The sequence below is a fragment of the Rhinichthys klamathensis genome, unplaced genomic scaffold, assembly GCF_029890125.1.
Source record: "Rhinichthys klamathensis goyatoka isolate OS25496 unplaced genomic scaffold, OSU_Roscu_1.1 h1tg000121l_1, whole genome shotgun sequence".
In the NCBI taxonomy this organism is placed as follows: domain Eukaryota; kingdom Metazoa; phylum Chordata; class Actinopteri; order Cypriniformes; family Leuciscidae; genus Rhinichthys; species Rhinichthys klamathensis.
The window spans coordinates 6,306,311-6,331,419 of record NW_026606658.1 but is presented as its reverse complement, the minus strand read 5'-3'; the positions used below and the strand labels follow the sequence as shown (position 1 = coordinate 6,331,419).

General features: G+C 37.3%; 1 protein-coding gene across 9 annotated transcripts in view; it reads right to left on the bottom strand.

Moving 5' to 3' along the window:
• cacna1g (calcium channel, voltage-dependent, T type, alpha 1G subunit) overlaps window positions 1–25,109 on the bottom strand; it is a 254,008-nt gene that overhangs the window by 19,319 nt on the left and 209,580 nt on the right. For 5 of the 9 annotated variants that reach the window (XM_056255722.1, XM_056255714.1, XM_056255720.1 and 2 more), the window contains 8 exons: window positions 24,938–24,985; window positions 11,582–11,733; window positions 10,343–10,452; window positions 7,927–8,060; window positions 5,893–5,963; window positions 3,497–3,575; window positions 1,618–1,739; window positions 1,072–1,488 (listed from right to left, as the gene is read on the bottom strand). In XM_056255722.1, the coding sequence (XP_056111697.1) occupies window positions 1,072–1,488; window positions 1,618–1,739; window positions 3,497–3,575; window positions 5,893–5,963; window positions 7,927–8,060; window positions 10,343–10,452; window positions 11,582–11,733; window positions 24,938–24,985 (1,133 nt within the window). The remainder of the gene's footprint in view (window positions 1–1,071; window positions 1,489–1,617; window positions 1,740–3,496; window positions 3,576–5,892; window positions 5,964–7,926; window positions 8,061–10,342; window positions 10,453–11,581; window positions 11,734–24,937; window positions 24,986–25,109) is intronic. The other 4 variants (XM_056255715.1, XM_056255716.1, XM_056255718.1 and 1 more) reach the window with 1 other exon arrangement.

Here is a 25,109-nt window from a genome sequence, read left to right as displayed (position 1 = left end):
TCATTTTCAGTGGTAATGGAGAGCATGCAGCAGATGCTTAAGTTTAATTGTACCAGGAACATTCCTTTTAATATATGCATTAGTGACGTCAATGGGTTCAGGCGCATATGGAAGCATACGGCATGGTGTCTATTGTGTGAAGTTAGATAAGAGAGCACTGAAGTGGACATATTTTTGTAGGCCAACCCAGAAGTTATCTTTTTTATTTTCGAGTTCCAAAAAACAAAACAAAAAAACTTTACGAATTTTCATGTGGCTTTTGGATTATTGCAGAAAATAAGCTTTGTGACAAAAAAAAGTTTCTGACTCTTTTGACTCTCATTTTGTTCATCATGATAGTCTTCACAAATGAACACAACTTTTATGGCTTTTGAAGTCTAAATACAATCGCCAGAGGTAAAAAGCTAAACATAGACTATAAACAAACTACACTACGGTGTAGTGGAATGAAAATGAAATTACATGAAATGGAAGTTGCATTAGACTTTTCTTCTCTATTGTGACGTATATCCAAGTGAAACAAATCTGGCTTCTTGAACGAGAAAAAATGTAGGACAAGATTGATTGTTTCCAACGGGAATTGTTGTTTGCTATTGCTGCGATCTCATGTGAGTGACAGGTTGTCCCACCCTTTTTAAGACAAAAAAAAAAAATCACAAGGGGGTTTTACTGGTGTATTTTAGGTTGTATAATAAAACATGAAAATATCTTGAGATTGTGTGAACCACAGACCTTATTCGGGCATTTAACCAAAAACCCATAAAAAACCATTGACTTCAGGACGATGAAACCAGAAAAGCTAAAATGCTAACTTGTTTTCAGGTTTTTGCCTACAAAAATACATCCCTGCATCACTCTTTGACAGTCAAAAGTTTCAACAAAACAAAAGCAAGCAGGACACCCCTGCTGGAAAAACAAGCTTAAGCTGGCTTCTAGCTGGTCTAATGTGGTTATAAGCAGCTTAGACCAGCTAGAAACCAGCTGATATTTAGTCTGACTCATGTGTTGAACCTGGAAATGACGCCATAGGAGGTACACACCACTAACCTCACACCTAGGATTCCCACTCACCTCTAAAGGCGGCTCCAAATTATGAGGAGGATCAGGATCTGTCTTTGTGTGATCTTCAGAGTCTCTGCGTATGTCTGCAGGTGGGCTGTCTGTGGGGTAAAGCGGCCCAGACAGGTCTCCAGAGACTCTTGAGATCCAAGGTGACCCCCCTGGCCCACCCATGTCACCAGGTCCGAAAGGTGGCATGTGCCCTCGGGATATTCCTCCATCTCCACCAGCAGCCTCCAGCTCCATCTCGGCTTCCAGCTCAGCCTCCTCCTTGGCCTCTTTGTTGCTTTCCTCCAAGTGCTTCATGAGCACAGCGATAACCACATTGACCAGCACAAACTGCGCCGTCAGGACAAAGGACACAAAATAAATGGGGGACACCACTGTGTTGTAGCAGGTGGTTTCTTGGGAGCAGTCTCTGAGCGTGTCCTGCGACATGGACACAGAGTGTAAAAATGAGAGGTTTGCTAACAACTGTATTCAGAACACGTGCAAAGCATTTAAAACAAAACTGTGTGCATCATTGATATTCAGCACTATGAAGTGACTGTGTCCCACCTTCATAATGCCATTCCAGTTGTCCCCTGTGGATACACGGAACAGCAGGAGGAAAGCCATGCCAAAATTCTTGAATGTTGCATAACGGCCGAGACCTTCACAGGGGTGCAGCTCATCACATACTGGGACAGAAACAAAATGTCAGAGGTGCATACATGGAAATGTGCAAATCTTCATATGTTCATAATGAACAAACACACCTTACATCATTTGTACAATGCTGTGAAAAAGTAAGTGCACCCCATGGAAAGCTGGTTCCTTTTTCATCATATGGGCATATAGATTTCCTGAAGCATCTGCTCTTGTGGTGAAAATGGTTTATATTGAATAGCTTGAAAATGGCTTTAAATCCTATCCCAGACTCATACGTGTCAGCAACCTTTATTTCGAGGGGCTCAGGCAGCTCTTTTTTTTATCTTGGCATGATGGAACAACATCCAATGCTTATGACCAAACTAGACCAGGGCTGCATTTCCCAAAAGCCTAAGTAGATCATAGAAACAGTTGGCAGCCCAGATCAGATTTTTGAGGTTTAATGCAAAATAAGAGAAATATGCTAAATGTATATTCAAAGACTCAAATTATATAAATGCATTCTCTTTTATCCACTGGTGAAATGGCATTTAAATGTAATTACTTTCTATGCAGTGTACTTAACGTTTAACAACATACATACAGTATATAGACAACCATTTAAATCTAGATAAAACTACTCAATCTCACTAAACAATTTGGTTGGTGGACTACTAATCGACCGGTCATCAATTTAGCCCAATCCTATGTTGGGAAGAGACAGAAAAAAGTTTGCCTTGCAGACAGTCAATCTCAGTTCAGCCAACAGACACCATATATTGAACTTGGACAGCATTGTAAAGCTGGATATGAATTATGAAGTCTCTGTGCTTATCTTGAGCAGGCTGATTGGAAATGGAAATGACATCAACCCTGGTATTGTGCTGAGATGCAATGAATCACGGCAGGCTGTATTCAGTAAACCAGTGCCAAATGTGCTGCCACGTATTCTAGAGAAAGTCTGCTGCAGGTACCATATTTATGGTTTGCTCTTACAGACATTGCTGGAAAACGTTCGAAAATATGTGAAAGGAATCTCACAGCCATTTAAAACAAATAAACAGTAATAAATCGAGCAATTTAAAACACAATTATGCTACGTTAGAGGATTATAGAGTTACAACATCAGTGCCCTAATTAATGTCATAAAGTGTTTCAAAGTTTTTCAGTCCCCCTTAATGAACAGTGAGATGGAGAATGCAGTCTATGTACAATTGTATTGAATTGAGTGGTGCATTTAAGTTTTATAATATCATTTGTAAAGTATCATATTAATGTGTTTACACTTTGTTGAGACACTTCCATTGAAAACCCAGTGAAAATCATATACCATTTAATTTAACTTGATACATTTTAATGTGGCACAGTCAATGAAAGTTAGTTTGGCATCTAAACTTTAGATTTATTTCAAGTTATCTTAATATTGTATTTTTATATAGAGGATATTTTATTTATTTTTAAGACAAACATTTTTTTTGGACTCCCAGCAGTAGTGTTGCGGTTCCCTAGGGTGTCTAAGTAATTTACAATTCAGTGTAAATAAAATACAGACAGGAAGATCCTGAGGAGTGCATAGGAGTGTGTGTGTGTGTGTGTGTGTGTGTGTGCGTGTGTGTGTGCGTGCGTGTGTGTGTGTGTGTGTGTGTTTGTGTGTGTGTGTGTGCGTGTGTGTGTGTGTGTGTGTGTGTGTGTGTGTGTGTGGGTGTGTGTGTGTATGTGTGTGTGCGCGAGAGGGGGAGTGTTTGTGTCTGAGTGAATTAGACCACAAGAAAAATGGCCCTTATGTATGTGTGTTTGTTATGCTTACTCAGGTCACCAAACAGCTCTACTCCCAGAGCAGCGAAGATGAAGAAGAGCAACATGAAGAGAAGACCTAGATTCCCCACCTGTAGAGAGAGAGAGAGAGAGCCAGGAGAGTTTGTCATGGAACGCAAAAGAAACTGACAGGGCAGACATAGAAATACCACCTGTGAGGAGCCAATAAGAGAGAGTCATGAAGTGAGAAGATGACAGCTGTGTTCCACCTGATTAGAGCTTGACAGTTTTGTAAACTTAAATCTCAAACTATGCTGAAGCCATAGCCTACCACAGCAGTAGTTTTGCACGTTAGCACACGTTCCAGACATGTTGATGGGGGACAAATGTGCAGTCTTGTTTTCTGATCTCATTCCTCTTTTCTCTCAATCAATAAGAAGTGTCAGAAAATCATAAATAAAATACTCATATCCTATTGGAAAACTCAAAGTTATTTAGCACTTGGTCAATTTTATTATGCAGTACATTTTCATGTCACCATCATGTGTCTTAATATATTGGATAAATATAAATTTTATAATTTTCAAAGATGAAAATTATATCTATTTTTATTTTTTTCACAATTTAAACAGGTGTGAATTTTAAATAACTTCACTGCATTGATTTGAATGTATATTCTGGCATGACAACTCTAAATGTTTTGGCATGGTAATGGGTATGAAAATGTTGATTTTTGGTCTTGGTGGAAAATATCTGCTACACTGCGGCTACAGAGCAAGTACGGGACTTGTTACTGCAAATACATACATGACAAGCTGCTGTGAGCAAGTAAGACTTGCCGCTGCTATACAATATAGCGTATATGAATTACCCGTAGCAGATCTATACAGGTGGAGCTGGGGAAGGTGGAGGGTTTCTGAAAGCACTCTGCACTGTGACAGTAATTGCTAACTAAGTATTTGAAGGTTGAGCATGCGAGCTCATTGGCTCATGATACAACAGGAACCAATCAGTTGTGGCCTATAGAGAATGATGTGAATGCAAGCAGGTTGAGTTAAGGACCTATTAGACTGCGCCATCTAGAGTTTCATGACATAACTTTGTATTTCGCAAATTTTGCCCTGTCATTCTGAGAGAATTTTTTTTTTTTTTATTTAAGGAATATTTTCAGTATATTGAATTTATGTATAGACAATTTATTATTAAATATTCCATTTTTTTTAGCAACATATTTGTCTTGGAAAACTTGTTTTGTATAATTTAACATAATAATGTGATGTTTTGTGGTATTAGTTGATCGGTCTGACTTGAAATATTCCATCCTGTTATATAAATGATAATACGTTTGATATTATGATAAATGATAAATGGTAAATGTCTGAAGATGGTTTAAAAATTAACAAAATCAAAGTACATCACATTAAATTCAAGTTTTGCCAATTTTGCCCCATCATTCTGAGAGAGAAAAAAACTTTGTTTTAATTTACCTAGAAATATTATATTAAAAACAACAATAATAATAATTATTATTATTTTATTATAGTTAAAGTGCGTAAACCCTGTTCTGGTATACCCTTATATAGAAAATGCATAACAGGAAGAACCCACCTACACCCAGCTGGATTCAGAGAAGAATCACGCGAAACATATAACGATCAGAGACGACTGGTTCATGCATGATTGAAAAATTAGGCAAACGGAGGAAAGCGGAAAGGAATAAAGAGAGTCAGATTAGAAGTGCTGACAAATCCGATTGCACTGACATTTCTTTTTCCAAGGCTGGCTATTTTCCCACCCTAATCTCCCTTAAGTGCACTCTTCACCGGCTGGATTCACAGTGATTCAAGAAACAAGGATCAAGCTGACACAATCTGGCATGATATCTCAGAACACTCTTAAGGATCAGAACACCTCTCACAAATTGCAGAAGAGTGGATCAATAGCCTAGAACCACAAAAATCCACTTTAAAACAAAATAAGAAACTGTGTGAAAGTCACAGCGACGGAGTGAAAGGGCGTTAGGAGGCGACGGCTAAACATGGTCTAATCCAATTAGTGACAATTAGTTAAATGTAGAATTACATGTCTGATTTTCTAAGCGCATATCTGAGGAGAGACAGGAATTAATAGTGTGTCCTGTGGTGTGGCATGTTTCCAAATCAAAAAGCCTGCAGGAGGTGGTGAAGCCTGATGTTATCAAAGAATGTGCATGCTGGAGATTTTCTTCTCTGGCTTCTGCTATTCTCCAAGCAGCCCAACAGAGCCAATCTACACTGCTGTGGCCTCTTCATGGCAGATTGACTATGTAAATGAGGCCTGTGGAGAGCGTGAGGGGCCACAGGAGAACAGGGAACGGGGACCGGGAGCTCTCTCGCAGCGCAGGATTCATGGGATATGAGTGGAGAGCGGAACTTTATCAAGGAGAAAGACAAAAGTTTTGTGCAGTACCTGAGGCAGGGCCTGGATCACAGTGTCAAGCAGAGCTCGCATTCCCACGGCCATCTTTAGTAGCTTCAGCACTAAAAGGAGAGGAGAGCCAGCTTATACACAATCTGATCAGAATACAATTTAAATTGTACTTATACATTTAATATATATATATATATATATATATATATATATATATATATATATATATACACTGATTGGCTTCATCACTCTGTCTCCTCTCCACCAGTAAGCTGGTGTGTGTGGTGAGTGTTCTGGCGCACTATGGCTGCCGTCGCATCATCCAAGTGGATGCTACACATTGGTGGTGGTTGAGGAGATTCCCCCTTCCATGTGAAGCGCTTTGAGTGACTAGAAAAGCGCTATATAAATGTAATGAATTATTATTATTATTACTTATTTATTTGATTTGATTTTTTTACACTTGTGTGTAAATGGCAATACTGATAACCCAATCATGTTATGGCCAACAATTGGACAATATTAAAATCCTATATTTTTTTTTCTAAAATAAATTAAAAAATAAAACACTAAATAAAATCAGTGAATTCAGGCATCACAACATTATCATTTATAGCATGGAAAATGGATTGTTATCAAACTATTATTGTTTTAAAAGATTGACTAAGTGAGATTACCCCCAAAAAAGTATCTAAACGTAAAAATAGGTGAGCATTCACAATCAAACACCCAGTATCGACTGATATCCAATACTGAAAAGTTTGGGGTCGGTAAGATTTGTTTTTTAAATCTTAAAAAAACGTATTCTCACAAAGGCTGAATTTATTTGATATTATTTAGTTATAAATAATAATATTGTGACTTTGTAAAAGATTATATTTTAATATTTTTAAGTTTAATATATTTAAAATTATTTTTTTTTTCCTGTGATGGCAAAGCTAAATTTTAACCTTGCATGTAAAAATTTTTTTTTTTTTTTATTTTTTTTTTACAGACACCAGACTTTAGCAGTCCCAACAGGATATAACTGTTTTTCTTTTTCTGGTGATTTTTGCAATCAAAATGACTAATTTTGTGCTGGTCATTTCCAGAAATTTGTGAAAAATGTGATTTATTTTATAATTAGGATACCACATTTATCATATTATGAACCATGTTAGATGCACAGTAGTCATACATGACATTAGGACATTTAGTTGATTTTGTGTTGTATTCCGTGATCACGGAATCGCAAAAAAAAAAATACCAATACAGATATTCAAATAGGAGTAAAACTAAATAATGCTTCTAATTTTGACAAAAGTGGCATTTAAAAAAAAAAAAAAAAAAAAAAAAAAAAAAAAATTGACCTTTATGTTCAAACTGTGAAACTCAAACTGTGACTCAATCTTTTAACAAAGCCCTGATTGGACAGAAATAAATGCGTGCACTACACACACGGAGCTTTAATGACGGTCGTTCAGCCATGGAGGAGATGCCATTGTGGAGGTTTGGTTAATTGCAATCAGGCCCGTAAGTGGATGATGCCTGTGACTTTCATTACAGGAATGTCTGAATGAATCCAGGAGGAAATGGGCTGCGAAGACGTAAAGGCACACCCTTACTTGCACACGCGCACACACACGCGCACACACACACGCGCACACACACACACACACACACACACCTGATGAGAACACAGACATCTGAGCAGGTGTGTTTGCTTGGCCATCTCTGTTGAGGGAATAATCAAAGAAGACTCGCCAAGCAGCTATTTCATTAGAGGAAGAATAATCGTTCCAAGCAGACAAGCACCCCAGCTTCCTACACTGTGTGTGTTGTGAGTGTGTGTGTAAGAAATAAGAGTGGCTGTGTGAACTGAATTTCTCATTACAGCCATCTGGACTCTTTCTACACAGACTACGGCTTCTGCTGAGCAGTCTGTGAAACAACAGAGATCCCAAGAGTGACACACACACAACCGGGTCTGATCTACTGAGGCTAACAGGCGGAGCCACTGAGGAGTGTAAGCTTTCTCAGGGAAGAAAAATGGACCATGGTTGTATGGAAGATAAGAGGGAAGAGAATACAAACCACGAGCGATACGCAGCACCCTCATGATGCGAATGATGGTGGGGTTGATGGGAAGGGAAGCGTTGACCTCGATTTCCTCCAGTGTTATGCCCATTATAGACAACAGAACAATGGCAAGATCCAACTGGTTCCACCTGTGTAAAGACACATGTTATGTTAATTCATATATAAGAATAATACTTCCTTATTTAATGTTAGAATTATTGTACACTATGTTCCAAATGTTGGGGTCATTTTTTTTTTTAAAGAAATAAATTAATACTGTTATTCAGCAAGGATGCATTAAATTGATCGAAAGTGACAGTAAAGACGTTTAGATTGTTAAAAATGTTTTTTTTTGTTTTTCTTTTGAACTGAAAAAAAAAGTTTCCACAAAAATATTCCGCAGTGCAACCACTTTAAACTCTGATAATAATAATAATAATTATATATATATATATATATATATCTTTTTTTTATTATTATTATTATTTTCACCATATTGGAATGATTTCTGGAGTAATTCCTGCTGAATTCAGCTTTGCCATCAAAATAATACATTTGATTTATAACATAAAATAACATAGTAACATTGAAAATAACATAGTTATTTTAAGATTGTTATATCATTTCCCAATACAACAATGTTACTGTATTTTTGATCAAATAAATATCCTTTTCTGAATAAATGCAGCTTTGGTGAGAATAAGAGACTTCTTTCAAAAATATTTTAAAAAATGTTACCAAGCCCAAACCTTTTTTCTTTTTTTTTACATGGTAGTGTATTTACATTAATGTTTTATTTAGCTTCTTTGGATTAAGAATTAAACTAAATTGTTTATAATTTAGTTTTGTTATCATAATTTATTTTGTATTAATGTTGTGTACTGTTGTCAGATTGGCAAAAGCTGCAACAAAACTGCATTACCCATAATTCTCTGTGGCAGCACTCAAAAAATTGAATCTTTAATAAAAATTGTTAAAGCATCAACTGCACACCTAATGTGCATCCTTTATTTTGTTGTACCAAACTGTATTAGTCAACAAGCAAAAATACAGAAAGAAATATGAAATTGCCCAATCTGTTCATTTTTAAAATCACTTAAAAATAAATCACAATATTACTTCCTCAATCTTACAACTTCAGAAAAGGACTTGAAGGTAACGTTGTATCCTCCAAAGCATGCAATACAATTCCAGGAGTTAAAACACTGAGTCTCTCTATAAGCAATGGAAATTTGATCAAAGAATCATCATTTTGAGCAAATAACCCTTATTTGACCCTGGATGCTACTCTTTTCCAGCAAGCTTCTCAGCATGTTCATTGTCTAAATATGGCTTCAAACTTTGCTGCTAACTTTAAATAACTCCCCCTGAGGGTCAAATATAACACTGTCATGGGTGAGGTAGAGCCTAGAGTCTGTTTTAGGACACCTCAATTTGCTGGGGCCTGCAGCCATGAGAGGTGTTTCATTAGAAATGTTGGGAAATTGAAGTCAAATGATTACACAAAGCATTTCTAAATTTTTCCCACTGGCTTCATTTGCTAAGGGGCCCGGTGATCAAAGTGTACTTCTATCCTCCATCCCAGCAGACTTGGAGCGTGTTGCATGAAAGAACCAATCAAAGTAACAGAAAGTCATTTCAAATGTTGTAAATCAATAAAAAAGCCTTAAAGTGTCAACTCTTAAACCTTCACCTCCGGAACAGCATGTTCTGAAATGTAACAGTAAGGCCTTTGGTGAGAGATTCGTTTTGAAATCATATCAATTATGTTATGTCAAAGTTTTCATTAGTATGCAAATAGCTGCTTCACATTTCCCTACTCATTACGGTATTGAAAGAAAAAGCTGATTACGTGAGAACTTCTAATGGCCTATCAACTTCACTAAAGGGTCTAATTCACATATTGACTGATTATTCAAGACTAATTAAAAGAGTAATGGATCGTTTAAACTCTATAAAGAAAATATAGTAAAATTGTGCCTACACATATAAAGCTGTAACATTCGACATTTAACACTTCTTTGTCACTTATTTAAGAGGAATAAATGCAATTTAAGAGGCTTTCTCGCTGTTTAAGCCCCAGGCAGTGTGATTTTGCATGCTTCAAGATGGGTTTCTTTTACCAAAACCACAAGTGATATAAATTCGGTTCTTGTTTTCCACCACAGACGCCAGTGCATTCAGCCCTCGATGTGCTTCTGACAGTCAGAGGCAAACCAAGGAATCTCAAAGCTGTGATATCATTTCAAAGGATGTGGCTTTAGGACTACTAACAAACCCTATTGTGCTCACACACACAAAGAAAGAAAAGAAAACAGAAATAGGGGCATTGGAGCATGCACCTCCATGGTAATGGCTTTACTGTAAATTTCTGATTTGTTTTGGATCAACTACCTTAAGTGTAGCTTTTTGAGAGGGTCACGTCTACTACCTGTCCTTGAAGAAGCGGCGGAATCCAAAGGCAACAAGCTTGAAGACAGACTCCAGCACAAATATGATAGTGAAAATGTAGTTGCAGATCTTTAGAGCCTCATCCAGGACCTGTTAAAGCAGAGTAGTTGCAAAGAGAATGTAATAGTGAAAGTACAGAAGTTAACAAGCATATTTCTACTCCTTCAGAGCAATAAATAAATACACAAACTGTGGTCTATGAATGACCAAATAGGTCACTTCATTCATAGTCAATCTGTGGAAAAGATGATGAGTTATTAAAGGTGGTTATTAGCACAACGAAAACAGTCAGTGGACATTGCGAGGGATCTAGCCTTCCCTCCTCCACCACACAGTAATTAAGTCCAGGCTAAGTGTGACGACACACCAGAAAATCAATTGATTTTGTTCACGGAATGAGTGTTAGTGGTCAAAGCCTAACAATCCCCTTTGCTCTTGCTCCAATATTTTGCAGGCCACCCGGGCTCTAATTAAAACAGCCTGCACAGGTGAGGTCACGGACCTCCATTAATGATGGGTGAAAACCCTGGGAATCATCCCAACAGGGTTGACTAGGGATTGTAAACACTAGTTTTGATTTGAGGAGAAATAGCATACCAAACATACATACATATATATATAGACTACCAGTTGAAAACCATTTTTATAGTGTTCGTTGACGTTTACCATCAAAAGTGACCTTTGTCATAAAGGAATGAAAAAGCAGAAGGAATGAAAAGAACATATTACACCACCTAAATGATTCACAGAAACCAATCTAAACTCCCAGAGCTTTTCTAACTCATGTTATTATTTTAGTCCTCCATTGAATATTCATGAATTGTCTCTATAGTGTTATGCAAGGGGGAAAGACTGATGAGGGAATATGCATACATTTCAGTGCAGTGCATACACTACAGTGTGGTTTATTTTGGTGAGGCATTTCTCTCATACGGCTTTTTATACACAGGCAATGGTATAAAATGTCCTGGAGCAGCACAATGAAAGTGCAAATAAGTATAATAATATAGAGGAAATTATATACTCACCGCTATGATATAATCAAAATGCAGTACAGCAAAAAGAGTACATAAACATTAGCTGCCTAATCAGCACAGAATCATAAAGTGAGATAACGTTGAGTTGAACTTACAGTAACATTGTCTGCAGTTACATTTCCAGTGAGTTTATTTCCTTAATGAAATATCAACAAGCGCATGCACTCTCACTGCTCTACTACCTTAGATTGCTGGTAGTGCTCCATGGACATGGTGATGACATTGAGCCCGATGACTATCGTGATGAACAGGTCCAGATATTGGCTGGTGCACATCTTGTGGATGAGAAGCCGTGTAGGTGAGTAATCGGAGTAATAGGGTTTACTCTGGGCTTCTGAAATACCATGGGAACAGGGAGGAAGCATGAAATAACTGCACTGAAACAAACATGGTTTTGTACACACTCATGCCCACACTGACAAAAGAGGGGGAGAGGGAAATAACCAGTCGAAAAGAGAAGAAGCTAAGAGCTAGAACGTTTTCACACAGGAATGAATATATACTTGCTCATTCTCATGTTGTTCAAAAACCTGCCTGACTTTATTTCTTCTGTAAAACCCTAAAGGAGAATTTCTGAAGACAGAACTGGTCGCTCTTTACCAATGCAATAACAAATGTTAATATTATAATTGGTCTGGTGTCTGGAGCTTTCAGCCTCTAAAAATGCTGCAAAAGTACAATAAAAGTATAAAACTGGCCCATATGACTTGTGTATCATATTAAAGTTATTCTGATTCCTTATGACTGCTTTGTGTGAGGAATCAGAGGAAATGACTGCAAATGAATCATTCAGTCAGTGAGTTGAATGTGAGAACTGGATCAGTCCAATTTGTGAGAGAATCATTCAGATTAGTTTTATGAACTGGATCAGTCACTGATTTCACTCAAAATAATGATTCATTTACAAATCTTAAAACACTTTTCAGTGAGTAACAATAAATTTGACTTCGTATGACTTGTAATAGTGGATGAGTTGAATGGACCACTTTTGTGATATTGGTAATGGTGCTTTTGGTGAGCTATAACATTCTTTGAAATTTCTCTTTGAATAGTCCAGAAGAAAGTCATATGGGTTTTGAACTAAATGAGGGTGAGTAAATGACAATTTTCATTATCGTGTGAACTTTTCCTTTAACTGTGATTACGTTTCTGTGGTCAATGCCAAATCAAAGGCAGAGGAGCCCAGACAGAGGGGCCAATGTGCCTGAGATCTGCTCACTCACAGATACCTAAATAAAACAAATTGTCCTATTACATCATGGACATTTTCTAATGAGATTCCCTAACATATTAACAAATCTCCATTCCACAAGGATGGACTTGTGCATATGCTTGTCTTGTCTTGTCTTGCATATGCTTATCCATTTTTATTCTTTGTGTTTTTCCTCTCTTTTTCGTTGAGGACAGAGAGGACTGAAGGGATGGCAGAGCAGCAGGGGTCCGGGGGGGCTTATCATCTCGAAACACTGTGAGCGGCAGCTGTGTTCCCTGTGGTCCTGTCAGCCCATTAGCCAGGCTTTTCCTGGCACCAGCACTGGACTGAAGGAACAGGTGCTGCATTCAACCTTTTCTTTTTATATATAATGGAGCCACATCAGCAGTATTTGTTTAATCATCCCCACTGGATAGTGAATATGAGTATGACTCATCTAGAACATGTCCAAATTATTTGCTTGTTAAAGGTGAAGTAATTTTTTGGATGTTAATCTCAGTTTAATATGTAGAGATTTCTACAAGTAAGCCATTCTCTGTGTTTGTGCGTTCCATACAGACTTTGAATTAGCTTTTATTTTATATTTTCAGATTTAATTTGAATTTTAGCTTAAGTTTTGTGATGTGCTTTTGTCAATTATTTTCTTATTTTTTTAAAATAGTTCTATTTATCTTTCATTTATTTTTATTTCACTTTTAGTAATTTTAGTACTTCAACTTCAACTTATTTTATTTCATAAAGATTTCTAATTTTCATTTAGCTCATTTAATATTTATATATTTTATTTCAGCTTGATTTCAATTTAAGCTGCCTTCCGTAACTTTTGGTGCTCAGCGGTTAATAAAGAGAACTGCATGCATTTTGAGGAAGAACATTGTAGCCGGAGCTACTTCTCCCTGTTTATGTCTATGACGAGTCACGCAGTACTGGGCTACTCCGCAGTGATTTCAGTCTAAATTAGTGATTCAGGATAAGACAAAAACACGCTTTGGAAAATGGATTCATGATGTACACGCTTATTATATACATTTTTTACATTTTGAACACAAAAGTTACGGACTGCAGCTTTAACAAAAGCGATTTAGTTAACAATAACAACTCTGGGAGTGACTATTTCAGCAGGTTAAATAGACTATTAAATAGACATTTTGTCTTTATGTGAGTCATTGATTCATTCAATCAACTGATTTGTTAAAAAAAAAGCCAATTCATTCAGGAACAAAACAAGTGACTGGCTGAATTTGAAACATACTAGCATACCACTCCACCACTACTTCCATATAAAAATATGGCAAAATTTATAGTATTGTAGTAGTAGAATATAGTAAATAGTAGTAGTAATAGTATGCTATTTTGAATTCATAAGCTGTTTGTATGAGTAAGTCATTGAATCACTGACTCAACCGATTTCTTTGAAAACACTGAACAAAACGTCACCACTGTTTTCTGCTCACAAACATGCAACAGTTCTGTTTTTGACTTTGTTTGGAATTGTTTTCGTTAGCAAAAAAAAAAAAAACCTGGAAATATATCTCAGATGTTAGTTACTTAATATTAACTTGTTTATTTAACATATAAAAGCAATATCACACTCGTACACTCAGCACTCCTTCGTCGTGTCCTATTTATTAAATATGCATGTGACGTATATGGGGTCACTCTATTTTGATTTCTCAGGACAAGATGTCAGCAATGCTGGTTCTGCGGGTAATTACTAAAGGAATCTTCTAACCCATCTGGCTTTAATTCTGCTAATTGAAGCCATGCTCCTGGTGTTTTAAAATGTGCTGACTCGACATTACCTTTGCTTTTTCATAATGTACAGCTTATGAATCTTAAATATCCAGACTTGGCTAAACATTGCCACTTTAGTTGTTATTTATTTAGCCTATTTATTGTTATTTTTATGACTCCTAGGATCTAACAAAATCTGCGATGAGGTCAATGTTCTGCTCTTTAACCCATGTGTTCTAAATTAATTTATTTGGGCTGCAGACAACAGTATCCAGGGGGGCAGCAAACAAAACCATTCATTGGGAACGGAAACAGTTGCTGTGTAGACTGCCCCAGTTTCAAATGTGCTCAATTACGGAGGACAGTTGAGATGGGAACAGGTGTATGTTCACAGCCTGGTTTTACAGTTGACAGGTCAGCTCCCCTAGGACACCCCCACTCAACTACATCCCTCCTACCCTCTGTAGTAAGACTCTCTCCCTTTGTGCACTTTCATTCAAAAAAAGCGTGACTTGTCAGTGGAACAAAATTCAGTTTTGTTTGGCTTACATTGCTAATTCCAATCCTCTTAAACACAATAATACTACTAATGAATTAGTGACAGAGGGAAAGCAGTCTCCATAACCGTATGTTTATATCTACTGAGTACCGCACTGAGTTTAACGAAAGAGTTTCATATAAGATGGCCTTTTGTGTTTTATATAAGATGCTTTTTTTGTTGTTTGCTTTTGTTTTGTTTCGTAGTGGCAGCGGTGCCACTCTGATGGCATGCCATTGCAATGGGTCAAACTAATGTCCACATCAGCCAAATCAGCTTTAAAAGAATTTAAAGGGAAGGAAAATGGATTAAAACTATTTTTAACTAACACAAGAATGAAATAGCAATGGAGAATGTGGGTCTGGGACTTCTCCATCTCTGTCTCTATTTTTGTGGAACAAGCTAATGATACCATGACTATGATTTAATGAGACATTTTTTGCTTAGATGGCAATTTTAGCCCATTCCAATTCCATCTATGAATACATTTGAGAATGACGGTTAGATTATTGGGTGAGGCAATTGAAGGTTTTGGGCATGATACCACATTTGAATCTAGCCACAAATCACTAGTCGCCCACCAGTTCTGGACATTTTAACTTTTAAAACTCAGTGCAATACCCATCGACCCCCAAAAAGGAGGGTACGACAACAAATCTCTTGGCCTTTTCGTCACAATGAGACTTCATGCTGGTCTTGATGCTTTCAACATGATTCTGACTTTGCCCCAACTCACGTGCACTTGGAGGGAAAAAAAAAGTCCTTAAAAGTAACTTTAAATTGAGGAACTCTGGACCCCATAAAATTATTTACTAATGGCAAATGCATGAACACCCTACTTTTTAATATTTGCAAAAAGTATACTACTGACAGAGCCATCACGAAACAAGATGCTGAAATATATATTTATATACATGTACATTTATATGAATACAAATTATACATTAAAAAATGTAAATAAATAAATAATCCAGTAATCAATTGTACATGATTTATTTTTTTGGTGAATCTTCCTATCTTTTAGGAGGTCCAAAGTCCTTTTAGAAATATTTTAACAATGCACAATAGAGAAGAGAGAGGTTGTGGAAGATTTAAATCCAAGAAATGAACCATATAGCAGCTTGTACCTCGGAAGCTAAGTCAGTTGGGAAATACAGACAAACTTTGGTCCATTATCAACATTATTTGTACTCTACAAATACTATAAAAATTTGCACACAAAAAAAAAGGAAATTGTTTCTTTTTCTTTTCTTTTTTTTTAAATAATAGTTGATAATTTTGAGGGTCTAAGGGTGAAGGTCTAAATATGGACATCAACAATGATCTGATGTTGATTATTCATATTAAGGTTGACATATCCCTATAGAGTGAACAAACTGCACCACTAAAGAAATATGTTCGAGAAATATCTGTCCATTATGCAGACATCATGAGTCATGTGGGGTGAAAGTTATGAGCACTTGGGAATTGTGAACAGTGGGAGGACTAGACTGTTATTTAAAGGAAGAGCCAGAGAAAAATTCTAAAGCCTGCATGGCAAAATGTCAGACAAAAATAGAAAGGGGAAAAAGCAAAGATGATAAAAACAGCCATCTGAATAGGGAAGGCAGCAAATTGCAGCTTTGTTCGCTCTAAGCCGAATGGTTTTTAATTGAGGCTGGTTTTACCCCCCTGAAGTGCATGGTCAATGAGTTGCTCCAAAAGTAATGAGTCGATGTCTGCTGGACATACTGCTGATGCACCCAAATGTAAAAATTAGTTTGGCAGATACACTGCACTTTTTTTTTTTGGCACAATATGCCAGCACACACAGAGTCAAAACCAACAGGAAATGACAGACTAAATGCCTTCTTAAAACTGGCGCAATAGTGGAAAATAACAAAGGAGAAGGAGAATTTTAAAGCAAAAAAAATATTATTATAAGATAAATAAATAAATTATATATTCAGTAATGGGAGAGCATGATAAAAAGAAAATACATTCATACATAAAAAAACAGCAAACATATACGGTAGGATAGACTAGGGTGAGACGAAAAACACAGACACACATTTAATATATCATGCTGGCAGACAAATCACACTTTCTTTCTGAGTCTGACTTGAGCAAGATGGGCCATCTGAGATGGAGGTAGAATGGCAGAGGCTTGGTGGATGGGCAACGGTGATGATGTGCAGAGTGCCGCGAGAGTGATGTCATTCTATATTACTCAACATGAGAGGTTAGTTAGAGTGCCTGACAAATCTGACAATCAAAACCTGTTCTCATTTGAGGTAATATGTTTGGTTCGTGACTGTTTACAACACAAAAGGGAAACATAACCTCATCATTTTTTTCATTGTAAAACCTCCAAATGCAAACACTGCTGGTCCAGAGAGAGCAACTGCATATTTGAATCATAAAAATAAAAAAATAGAGGGATCACTTTTATCACTTTAAGGTCCGGTCACATTAGCTAAATTTAGGCAAACATTTGGTGAGCAAAAAAGTCAATGTACGATGTACATACATACACATATGCCACTTTCAAGCCAAGCAGCTATTTCTTGGTCAACGCAGCGAATTTGTAAAATCTGTAAGGGGAAATATTGCCTGATTGCATGGATTCCTCTTAAAATGACTAGATTTCGTCTGCGAAAAACCCTGCACTTTTACTGATTCTGCTAAAACAAACAAAATCTATATGACCAATTACATAAACATCTATAATCTATAACCACCGATACATTAGTTTCAAACACAGTTCACTTGTGCTGCTCAAGTGGTGTTACTTCAGCAGAATATCTCTACCTCTTCCCCTGTAATTTTCTCTATAGCTCACTTGGCTTGTTTAACCACCCAGACAGCGTTACATCCCTCTCTCGGCTGGTATTTGTCAAGCCTCCCACAACATGACAGACAAGCCAGCCATATCAGTACAAAATCTCTGTGAGGTTAAAAAGATCAAGTCACACTAAGAGGTTACAGCAACTCTTGCAGAAGACTTTTAACTTTGTTCTCGATCTATTCTGTTAATAAACCTTCTCCCTATACAGAATGAACCATGAAGACCCATAAAGAGATTAGGTGCACTTCTTGCCAAAAGGCATGAGTCTACTGAAATGTAGGACACTGTATGCATTTTAAATCAGAATCAAACTAAGTGGAATGTTTCTTGTACCCTCACCCGAGGTCGAAATTATTCCAGTTAATGAGCAGTTTTTATTTATATACAGTACATTTCAAGATGGTTACTTTATACAACCCACCCATGCATTTCCTAATCACAAACTGCATTAAATATGCGCAATGTCCAAACGCAACTCTATTAGAATGTCAATAGAACTGACACATTAACTATCTAAAGGTAAAGGATCATTTCATGACATATATCGGAGCTAAAGTAATTCTTTCAGCTAAAAACTTTATGCCATCTGTTTAGTTTGGGGGGCTGTTGCTTGCCCAAGTTACATAAAGAAGACTTTGAGTCATTTTCACTTGCAGTAGGAAGAAAGGAAATGGTGTTTGGAGCTGCCAGGTTACATAAGAGACCGTGCTGCCTTCTGCTGCCAAGAGTGGAGGTTACACGACACTTAGTAATTTCATTTTCTCCCTCTGTCATTCGCTGTCTCATTGCTCCCCCAGTATTAGTCGAGAGACTGTATACTGCTAGAGATGAAAAGAAAGATAGGTGGGTCATCTCCAGTTCTGCGTGGGTGCAGAAAGACAAATTGAATAAGTGCTGAGCTCATATGCTTCGTTAAGGTGAATTTGCTATCTGGGGATAGTTTTTTACACAAATGTAACTGTACTTTGATTCTGCACATGGAACCCAATGAATAAGCCTGTAGATCTGCAGAATCAGGAAATCCATCATTAATGAAGTTCTGCAGCTCACATCCCAGTTCATTAATTAGGTACTTTAGCTAGATTGCGCTTACAGCTATGATAAGAATGTAAAATGCCAGAAATGGTGAATTGAAAAAAAAAATGGCAGGGTCATTCTCAAAATTTGATGACAAACATGAGCTTTTAGTCATTAAAAAAATTAAATATTCTAGATAGACCATGACAAAGATATTGTTCTATAATCCAAAACAATATAGTCCCCTTTATATGGTACACAATTTATGAGATTTATAATTATTTATTTATAATTCATAAACAATTTTATTTTGAGTTAGGCAGCAAAATATATAATATAAATAATAAATAATACAAAGTAGTTACTATACTTGAAAATCCTAGGGTGTTTTTGTCATTGTCTCTTGCTTTTGGCTTGCTCACTGGGGGGTTGTCTAGTACAATTTTTCTTGTCCTTTTATCTTCTTTATTTTTCTATTTTTTTATTAAGCTGCTTTGGAACAATGTGCAAAGAGCTATGTAAATAAATTGAATTAAATATTTACAAAGTAAAGATTAAGAAGAATCTATTCTTCAGCGGTTGGTGATTTTTTACATCACATTGAAAAAGTTAATTTACTTCACTCTATCATTTGATGTTACACGATTTAATATAAAAAAGGGTTAAATGACAATGTACTGTAATCAAATCAATGTATGCCAATTGCCAATTAGTATGCCTCATCAAATATGTTTTTTGACATCTACATTATATTTTATGAAAATTAGATTTTACACTGATTTTACATCCTTTGCTTCATCTTTGAATTTGAAAAGTTAAGTTTTCAAATGAATTACAAAAGTTAAGTCATTCTAACGATTATTAATAATCAAGGTATTAATATATATAGACCATAAGCTTTTATGGGAGAAAACTGAAATGAATTAAAAATGTCAACAAAAATATTTGAGAATGACCCTTCTGTAGATTCTGTTCATTTGCGCTCATCAACGATGCACCATCAATATTTTGAATGGATGGAAAAATGCAAACATCCCTCAATAGTAGCAGGATAAGAATTAATACCATGCTTCAGCCTAAAATGACTTATTGTAAATCAGATGTTACCTAATCAAGGACACCTCCAAATGATATGCCTTGTTAAAGTAACAACAGGTCGTTTTTTGCTCTCGGGCTCCCCCTACAGTTGGGAAACAGTATTGTCCTCTACTACTGTCGTAAACTGTCATCCTACATGCACGTGCATTTGTTGACAACCATGATAGCCCTGAACACTGTAGGAGGAGGTCACATGCAGGTGTTCTGCTTGCATCGCGTGTGAAATGTCTTCATCCCAGGTACAGTGGCATATATTTCAGCATGTCATATGAATATAATTTCATGGTTTTTTTTTTTTTTCTAACGACAAATGATCGCGATGCTCACGTTTACAAGCCAGCGTCATTATAGTAGCCTAGTCTATTGGTTACCGTTTTACTGAATCTATATGATACTTCAATGCAATGTTTGAGTGGTTGATAATAACCATATATCGTCAATATTATAATATCAAGCTACCATAAATGAATCTGCAAATTTTACAGATTTGCATTATAGCTTGAGGCAAGACAAATAAACAAATATCACAGACATGTTAGGTATCCTAAAACATGATTTTATTAATAATCTTCCTCCTTTCTTTGTACATGTTGAGTAGACTACACTTTTTAGGTCAAACATTTGCTATTTGCATTTCATCGATTGCAAAGTTCAAATCAGAACGAGAATACTAGCGATAGCTAACCATCAAAAACTAGAATATCGTTTACTAGCTACCAGATTGATAATTCGCTACTACTCTAGCGAATTAGAGAGGTTAGAGAGAGGCATTCTTTTTTCGATGGGGGGTTCGATGCTCCCTGCACACGCAAGGTCTCTCGCTCGCTTTCTCTCTCTGCCGTCCGCGCGCGTTGGAGCACAGTCTCTGTCTCGCGTGCGCGCTCGCTCTAGATTCCGGGAGATTTGAACTAATTTGCGGTATAACTTGTCGATCACGAGTGGCTCAACAGGTAGAGATCTATAGATAAACTCATCTTTCAGGCATTTGACCGACCGGGTTGACAATTTAGCGTGAGAAACCGGGGGTGTGGCGTGTGAGCGTGTGAAACCAATTAAATGCGGGTGTCTCACGGCCAATGCGTGAGAGTTGGCAGCTCTGCAATGTTGATCCTCGTTCTGCCTTTAACGCGATCACTTTCTCTTTTTGCTTTGCTCCGATAAAACCTTTGCTTTCTTGTTTTTCTGTGCTGCTTCGGCCATGACTATAACATTTGGCTCGCAAGTCCGATTTTAAGGAAGTGGGGGTGGTGGTGGAAGTGACGTATATGCCGTAAAGCAGTCGAATTTTGTAGTTCTCTTTGTTCGCCGGTTACTACCCGAAACCCGAAGTTTAAAAGTACGATTAAAAACGCTACAGACCCCGTCAGGCTATGGCAAACGTGTCATTCAACCTATTGTAAGTCGATGTACCATCACAAGAGACTTGGAAATATATTATGAAGGCTGAAAAGTTACCTGTTGTTACTTTAATATAGTGTGTCCGGTCAAACTGCTGGCAGAACACATCTCTGATGAGGCACCTCAGAGAACGGCTAATAAATGGCGACTGGGGGAGGACACAGGTAGAGGAGAGGCAGATGGTTTCAGCCCTACTGCAGTGAGATATGATTAACTAGCCCTTTGATCCCATACGCAAGCATACAGAGCGACGGCAGTCCAACAGGAGGGGAACAGAAGCTAATCGAGAGAGACAGACTGGCGGGGGGTAACACCCCCAACTCTCCCAAAAAGAAATCCAAAACAGAATTATAAAATATGCTGAGGCATTGTGTAACTGGACGGTTGAATAATTAACACATCGTCTTCTAATTAGAAGCAAAATTAAGCCTGTCATTTTTCATCCCAAATGCGACAACATAACTCAATCATTGTGAACGACGCTGACGTGTTCGACTGTGAACTGTGTTTAATATATGGAAAAAGTGTGATCGATACACTCAGGGTAAAATATGTTAATTACACTTTCAGGCTAATCTCCAGAGCTCTCATGTTAAAATATATAAGCGTATATAACTTTTACAACTATACAAAAACAATGGCCCTGTCCCAAATGGAACTCTAAGCCCTCTCAATCTTCCCCCAAGTCCACAACTTAATGACATAATGCTGCTTTGACTGTCTTGTAGAATATAGTCTGATGCGGAGCTTGCGGGCTTGGCACAAGTGTGAAGCGAGGGCGCATATCAGCTGCAAAGGGGATGCTAGTGAGCACCCTTCTGAAACCTAAAATGACACTTACAAAGTCCACAAGACCGTAAGTGCACATGAAGTCTGGGACAGGGCCAATTGGGACAGGGCCAATACCACTCCTTTTCCACCAACACGGTTCTGTTGCGGGTTTCCCAGCCTGTGTCCATTCTCGAAACGCTCTGCGCATTTCCACTGCAGAAAAAAGGATTCCGGACCGGGAAGATCGGTTTAATCCATCCCTAAAAACTTGCTGGTCTGAAACAGAGCCGGGAAGCAGAGGGAAGAGAAATGCTGACGCTGTCTCGTTGAGCAATGTAAGAATGTTGTACTATATTTCTCTTAATATCTAAATATATAAAACTATGCATGCGAGAGAGACCCAGCATGATAGATAGTGATAGAGCGAGTGAACCAACGGTTTCAGTTTCAATATATCTCCAAAAACAAACGATGAGGGTACCGGGAGTTTATCCGAGCTGCCGTTTCGCTAGAATCACTCCAGATACCGTGAACAGCAAAACAGAAGTGCCCCACTGCCTGCAGAAACACCGGAACGCCCATTTTTTTTTTAGACTGGATATAGTCAGGTAAACAACACATAGTAGCGTTGCGTCACCGTTTGTTCTTCAAGTCTGTGGAAACACTGACTCCAGAACACGAACCATTCTCGGGTGGAAAGGGGGAATATATCGACTACATTAGAAGTGTGTAAAAGAAGACTTCCAAACTATACAATTGGCGAAAAACAGTATGAGCTGGGTAGTATGTCCGAATTCATTTTATATATAAAACAGTAGGCGGAAAGTACCCGACTGGCCTACTAAAGATTCTGAAGTACGCATTCGATGGACCACCACAGAGGATTTGTGAATGTAAGTGAAGCGACGCAACTGATGCTGTAGGTCACATGGCAATGACAACATGGTGGAATAAGGATGTCTGAATTTCATTCATACTGCACACAATCTTTATAACATACTTTTTTAAAGGTCGCAAAGTAAGTTTCAAACCAAATGTAGTACCTACTATATAGTATGCGGTTATGGATGCAGCAAGTATGATTTTGTTTATTTTTTGCTTATTTATTCCAGTGGTCTTGGATGCTACACTGACACCTTCTGGTGTGGATGCATTACATATGATTATTAGCTGCTGCCGCATTATTTAATTGCAAAAATGAATCACTTCTAAAAAAAAAATGTAAATAACTGATTGCAACTATATTCTATATTTACACATAATTATGATCAAATGTATAATAATTATCACATTAGTAGTTTTACTCTTATAAGGAGTCTCCATAAGAGTGGTATAATAAAACAAAATTTTAGGGGTTTTAAAATGGATAATTGAGAAAGGAAAAAAGAGATGTTTTGCTAGAACATTAGGTGAACAGGCAAAGAGGGACAAAAGAAAGTTGGAGAGAGAGAAAGAGAAGGAAAGAAAAGAAAGGCAGGGAGGAAAGAAAAAAGGGGTTCATGAGGGATCTCTTGTTCACTGAGGCAGAACACAGACAGAAGGGGAGAGATAAGAGTCTCTCAGCTACACTGAGAACAAGTAAACATATTCCATGCACAAAAATATTCTGCTTTTTGTGTTACATAACTGCCAAAAAAAACTTTTTTTTAGATTTAAAAACTGTCATTGACATTTGTTTCTGCACAACAGATCATGCGTTGGGAATAGATCCAAAAAATAAAATGCCATTTCGGTCAGGTTTACTTAATTTTCAATTACATATGGCTAATACTAGGGCTGCAACAACTAACTGATACTGATAATGAAAATAATCGATAATGCATTTCATTATTGATTAGTAAGGTTGTTACACTGCACACAGAGAACTTCTGTCAGTGATGCCACTTTCAAGCAGTAAAAGTATACATTTTTCATGAAACACGTTTACTTACACTAGTTTGGAGTAATTTTGTTTATGTTTTTGAAATAAATCTCCTATTCTCTTCAAGGCTGCAATTATTTATATAGTAAAAAGTTATATTATTAAATATTATTATAAAAATATTATAATGCAAGCACTTCTAGAGAGCGAGTGTGTAAATGTCGCTAATACAAACATCAAATTTAGGTTTTAAATGGGGAGTAATTGAAACACCAGATGAATCGATAAATCAAAATAGTTGTTAGTTGCAACCCAAGCTTGTACATACTTGAGAAGTACAGGGAACAAATAAACAACTCCGCTATAATCAAGTTACTGTATCAGTTATAATCATGTGGAGTAGCCCAGTACAGCAACATTTTCTTAAGTCAAAGTGGAACAAGTGTGCCACTCAAACATTTCACCCACATAAGTCACAAATGAGTTTCAACACGTCATGCAGCCTCTGAACAACAGCACGGTGTGGTGTTGTGTTTAGCAAGTCAGTAACTTTTGAAAACAGTGTTATGGGGTAACATCACAAAACGAAGTGAATCACTATGCCACAACATCAAACCGATGAGAGAACTTTAAAGCAGACAGATCAAAAAAAGCTAAAGACATTAACAGTGATACTCTTCCCTTCGAACAGTCAGCCACAGTGCGTCACATTGGGGGCAACATCGAGAGATCGGACCTATAATACCACCAAAGCACTTACTGCAGGCTGAGGTGAGTTCAACTTGATTCATCAATAACTATAACCATATTAAAAAATAAAAATAAAAACATTTGCGTTTTTTCTATCTTTCTCTCTCTATCCATCCCCTGTGTGAGCTTGAGGCTGGGCTGGCTGGAACTGTTGATGAGGTGTGGAAACCACACATACACACTTCCACAGACAATTCTTGTGTGGCCAGATCATATCCAATGAGGTGAGAACATGGGCGCTGATGGTGCCCTCCCACCCGGTGCCCCCCCCCTCCCTCATCCCAAACCACCACCACGGTGAACACATAGACATGCCATATACAATCTGTACCTTGTGTGTGATCAGGACTGGACCAACTGACACCGGTCAGCATTATATCTAGAAGAACGAAACCATGTTAATCAGGTAGGGCAAGCAAAGAAACCGTAAAAGGAGCTGAAATAGGATGGATTTTCTGGGAGAATATGCCGGTGGGTGTTCCAATTATTCTGAGTCCAAAAAA